The sequence below is a fragment of the Mastomys coucha genome, unplaced genomic scaffold (assembly GCF_008632895.1).
Source record: "Mastomys coucha isolate ucsf_1 unplaced genomic scaffold, UCSF_Mcou_1 pScaffold16, whole genome shotgun sequence".
NCBI classification, from domain to species: domain Eukaryota; kingdom Metazoa; phylum Chordata; class Mammalia; order Rodentia; family Muridae; genus Mastomys; species Mastomys coucha.
In genome coordinates this window covers 35,616,993-35,622,934 of record NW_022196898.1, presented here as the reverse complement: position 1 = coordinate 35,622,934, position 5,942 = coordinate 35,616,993, and the positions used below count along the sequence as shown (strand labels likewise).

General features: G+C 39.0%; 1 protein-coding gene across 6 annotated transcripts in view; it reads right to left on the bottom strand.

Moving 5' to 3' along the window:
- Positions 1-5,942, bottom strand: part of Lrba (LPS responsive beige-like anchor protein) — a 547,775-nt gene that overhangs the window by 64,801 nt on the left and 477,032 nt on the right. For all 6 annotated transcript variants that reach the window (XM_031374244.1, XM_031374245.1, XM_031374247.1 and 3 more), the window contains one exon: positions 5,230-5,397. In XM_031374244.1, coding sequence (XP_031230104.1) covers positions 5,230-5,397 — 168 coding nt within the window. The remainder of the gene's footprint in view (positions 1-5,229; positions 5,398-5,942) is intronic.

Sequence of the window (5,942 nt, the reverse complement as noted above, 5' to 3'; positions counted from 1 at the left end):
CCTGGTCTACAGAGTGAGTTCCAGGACAGCCAGGGCTATACAGAGAAACTCTGTCTTGAAAAACTAAAAGAAAAAAAAAAAAGTAAATTTATTTTGGCTCACATTTAAAGGTCCTGGATTCTCTCCTTTGGAAACTTGCTAAGATCATGTTGGAAGGAAAAGAACTGGCTGAATCAACCCAAAGTTAGCACAATTAATAATCATAAAATGACCTGCTTTTACTTATTTGCCTCTTCTCTATGAAAGAATGTGTACATAAGGCTGTGAAAAAAAATAGGTTAAAACTGAGACAGAACAACTAGGAATGAGAGAGGGTTGTGGAGTAGGGGTTGTGCAAACAGCTCAGGATAAGAGCTCACACCTTAGCTGGGGTCAGAAGATGTCAGAAAATAGATTAGCATATCTGACTGCAGCACGCTCCTTTCTGGTGTGTGATGTGTGTAAATTGAGGCTTCTCTATTGATAACACAGCTGCTTTCTAAAAATTAAAAACAACATAAAAGTTTAATGTGCTACAGGCTGTTTCGCTGATTACTGCTCCTCTTCACATGGTTATCACTTCCATGGTTTAGAGCTGTTTTTATAGAGAGATCATTTTTACAATCACTTACTATGTTATATATATATATATATATATATATATATATATATATATATATATATATATATATTAACCATTCACTCTGGATCTCTCGGAAGCCAAGTAGAGCTTCGCCAAGCAGCAGGCAGATGCAAGCCTGTGTGTGACCACGTGCACAGGAAAAGGCTTGAAACTAAACTCAATGTGCAGCAGTGAACAAAAGGAAGTGCAAGTCCAGCTGCTGGAAGGAGTGATTTGGTATAAAAATAGATTTTGTGCTTTCAGAGAGACACAATCTCTCCTGTTACCTTCACAGAGACATGGAACCCTCAAGGCCAGACAAGTGAATATGTAAACTCATGTTTGCATTAGGGAAACACATTGCAGGGCATATTAGGAACATGAAAGTCCCTCATTAAAACACAATTTTGAAGATGGGTGTGGCCTGTGAGCCTATAAATTATAGAAGCTGTTCAACTGGCAGGGTCCATAGCAAGACTTGACCTGGAGGCTAGCCTGGGCTCTTAAGTATCTCTGGCTATGAGAATGGGAGCTGTACCCTGGGTGTCTGCTCTGCAGGAAGCAGGGGTTATGAAGAGGCAGTGTACAAGTACCCTCTCTAAAACCCTTCCCTACTGCCCTGTTTCTCCTCAGCCATTGCTATTCTCTTCACAGCACCCATCATAACTGAAATTATAGTATGCATTGTTAGATTTAATTCTGTGAGTCCAATTGGATTTTCCCTTACTCAGCTGTTTATCTTCAGTATTATCAACAGGATAAGTATTAGTCAAAGAAATGAATGACAGAATTTCCCAGTTCTCCAGTCCTTTCTTGCCTTTATCTCTCCAAGGTAGCCTAGACCTATATTAAACCATCTCATCAATACCCCTTAGCAGCTCCACCTATAATCCTTTTCATATATTTCACCATAAGTAATATATCTGAGTTGCCATCTTCATGTATCTGTGCATATGCTTTTACACACAATCCACATGCAGTTACGCACAACACACACACACACCCTTTTTTGCTTATCCTTTTTTCTGGATTTATTCTTCTGCCACTTAAAAACATAGAAAAACACACAGAAAGGAAATAAACATCCATCATTATGCCAGATAGTCCTATAAAGTTCATCTCATCCCACATATAAGTACACATAAGTGAACCTTGGAGCCACCCTCCCCTGCACACACACATGCTGACTACAGAGGTCCTTGCACACTGCTAACACTATCCAACTCCAGTTAAGGCACTATCTCTCCCTCCCTTCAGTGCTTATCTCGGTCTGTGCTCTGGAGTTTGTTCCTTCCCCACTTCTCAGAGATATGCTATCCTCCGTTTGGATCTTTCCAATAAAACATGGTTGAACAGTTACTCATAAAAAGTCTCTCTAGAGAGATGGCTAATGGGTACAAAGATTTCTTTGTAGTGATAAAAACTGTTCTTAGAGTGTGATGATGCTTATATGCTAAGAACATACTAAGCTGTATGCTGCTGACAAATAAACTGTATCACATACAAATTATATCTCAATAAAACCGGGAAAATTTTTACCTTAGACCTGGGGAGAAAGGTTTTTTTTTTTAAATTAAATATGTATACTTATAGTGCATAGTAATTAAAAGACATATTCTTACTTCAAGAATAGCATGCAGCTAGTGCACCAAAGCTCTTAGTTGTTGCAACAGCCTAACAAAACATGGTTTGTATATTCAAGGGATATTATTCAGCCCTAAGAGAGAAGGAAACCTTACAGAAGCTACAAGATGGATGAAACGTAAAGATACTATGCTAAGTAGAATAACCAGGCAGTAAGGGACAGATATTAGATGTTCTTGCTCAGATTGCTGGAACAATCAAACCTGTATATGATGCAGAATCATACCTGCCAGGACTTGAGGAGAAGGTAATTCCTGTTGGTTTACGAAAAGGTAGCTCCAGTTTGGGATATGAAAAGTCTTCTGCACATGGACAGTTGTAATAGTTTGTACAATAATATGATTTTTCTTTTTTCTGCTCTGGAGATTGAGACCAGGGCCCGGTACATGGTAACATGTGCTCTGCCCTGAGCTGTGCCCCCAGCTCTATTCGAATCTTAACACCATGGAAGTGCACACTTATAAGTGGCAACAGTGGTAAATTTTACATGCAGTTATTTACTACAAGACACTTCTTCTAAAGTTATAATGTGTTTTAATAAAATAAAAGTCTATAATGTAGCCAGCCTACACTTGCATTTCAATTGTACCTCTAATGTCTGCAATTAAACATCTATTGTGTGATGCAATATGCCCAGCTTAAAAGATCCCACCTGTCGGCTGTCTCAATCTCTAATCTTTTGTCCTGAAATTAGTCCAAAACCATGGTCACTACCCAAGATGCACAGGCCATTCTTCTTAATGCTGCTGTCAAGATGGCACAGCTAGTCACATTCAGTTCCTCAGACAGACTAGCCATACTTCAAGGGGACATGAGGCCCAGACCTCATACTGTAATGAGACAAGTATTTCCTTACTATGGGGAGTTGGGTTAGTATTCTTCTGAATACACTATAAATGTAAATAAATAAATATAGCAAATATAATATAAAATTAGTAAGCTTCTTTGGCTATTATCAGTAGGGGGTCAGGGAAGGATGTCAGTTCAAAATGAAAGCAGAAAGGCAATCACACTGTTTAAGATAAAGACAAAATGGCCTTTTGGCTAGCTGTGGCAGACACGGGTTAAGAGCCATCACTGTGATATAAATTAAAGCATCAGATTTAATGACAAGATAGGCAAAGTAGTGACATCATCTCAGACACCAAGAGATGATTTTAAAAATAAGCATCACACCTTACCTATTTATAGTAACTCCATGAATTTCAAAATTCAAACTATATAGACTATTCATAGCAATGTAAATAATATGGTATGGTAAGTAAAACTGAAGGACATAAAAATAAATTCTAGAATTCTAGAGTGTAAGTTCAGATATAAGTTGATTATATAGAGAAATTGATAATTATTACAAGGGAATATAAGAAAGGAAAAACAGGATGTTTTAAAATCATTGGCACGGAGCTAGAGAGATGGCTCAGCGGTTAAGAGAACTGACTGCTCTTTCAAAGGTCCTGAGTTCAATTCCCAGCAACCACATGGTGGCTCACAACCATCTGCAATGGGATCTGATGCCCTCTTCTAGTGTGTGTCTGAAGACAGCTTCAGTGTACTTATATATAATAATAAATAAATAAATGAATCTTTAAAAAAGAAAGAATAGAGAGTCTGTTTACACATGAGTAAGCACATATATATAATGTGAAGGTTGGAGAAAAGCTTGTGAGAACTGGTTCTCTGCTTCTAGCACGTGAGTTCCAGGCTTAGAGTCAAGTACTCTTGCCCTCTGAACACACTGACTACCCTGATTGTTGCTGTGCTGTTCTGAGAATTAAGTTGTGCATTGTGCAGTAGTAATGCTTGTATGCTGCTTTAGCCTCAGTGTCATGTAGGTTCATTCCTAGGATGCTCTGAACCATGACGTCAGCAGTTCCTCTACATAAGGTGCTTTGGAGGAACGTCACACACAGAGGCAGATCAGACGCTTACCATGAGGAAGATCCTGGGCTTAATCTCTAGTGCCCAGGTCACTAAAGTGGGAGAGTGAAAAGCACTGGGGGTTAACTGACTCAGCTCTCTGTCTCCACAGTTTTTAAAATATGAAGAACAGAAACTAATTATGTACAATTTAGGGCAAAAAAAACCAATACACAGTGCTTTTGTTTATGTAATAACATTTATCTAGTACATAAGTCAAGTGATCATATGCTTATTTATTTCACTATGTCCTTATGGATGTTCAACATAACTAGATAACAGTTTTAAACAGGAATGCACCAAGTCCTAGTGAAAACAGGACACCTTATACATCACAAGTAATGTACCCTTCAAAACAGACACCTGCCCTGTGAGTCAGTCAGTGTCTTGCTTTAAGTGTCCTCTGTTCTAAAGCCTTACTGCTATTTGCGGTTGTATCTATGCAGCTGTATTATTTTTCACACAAGGCTAATATATTTAGGGGGTATAGATCTAGATTAGAAACACTAAAAAAAGCAAAATTTCCTCCAGAAGTTTGGGTGAACACCGCATTTGCCAAGACCCTGTTTTTAGTGTTTTATCAGAAAATACTTGACAAGGATAGAACAAGCCTCATCGCTATTTAATACTGAATAATAGCAAAGTTTCAGGCTTCAACCCCACGGTTAACTTCTGCATCAATGTGCATGCACTAATGAACTATGTACTGAAACAAGTTTTAGCGAATTTTGACTTATGCTTACAATCATATAGTGAGTAAATGACTATTTTCTTAATATTTCAAACTAGAAGAGTAGCATCTAAAACCATAACAATTAAAAATCTGAGTGTGAATCCCTTAACAGGTCAAACTGCAAAAAGTCTCATTTAACATTAAGCTATACTAATTGGGAAAAAGCTCCAGACTCAAGTTCCTACTCGGTGACTGAGGGACAGATTGAGCTGTGTCAGTCTACCCACTCTGCTTCACTGTCTCTCTCAGTCACCTGGAGGATAGGGAAATGAGATCAACACTGCATAGCTGGCAGAATCCTGATCCTGGGATTCTTCTGAGCAGAGGGACTTACCTCTCTCAGCACAGGGTCAGTTATTGAATTCAGGCTGACAGCTCCTTCATAGGTTAGGTAATAGAACACGTTGAGGGCTCTTACTGCCTCCGGTCCTTGTTGTTTATAGCCAAAAATCAGATCAATCCATTGGTGAAGCTGGCAGGAAACAAATTCACTCTCCAGGGCCTGAAAAACAGTAGAGATCATACCATGATGCTGAATCCTATTCTTAAAGCATAGATATTTAGAACAATAGTAAGGCTTAATACTAAACTTACTTAAAAAAAACAACAAAAATAGAAAGCCCAGGTATGGTGGCATGCATCTGTAATCCTACTTGGGAAGCGGAGGCAGGAGGATCCAAAATTCTAGGCCAGGCTGAATAACACAATAGGACCTGGTCTAGAGACCAACCAAAGGAACAAAACCGAAGCAAAGCAAGGGAGTTCGGCTGTCATTTGAGTGGTTACATGAGCATAGTCCCTAGTACCTATTTTAAAAGCCAGATGTAGTGGCACATATCTGTAATATCAGAACAAGTTGCAGAGACAGGAGCATCCCAAGAGCTTGCTGGCCAGCCAGCCTAGCTGAATCTACAGGCTCCAGATTCAGTGGGAGAGCCTGTCTCAAAAGCTAAGCTGAAGAGTGATTAACAAAGACATGTGGTATTGCTGCTCTATAACACACACATACACACACACACACACACACACACACACACACACACACAC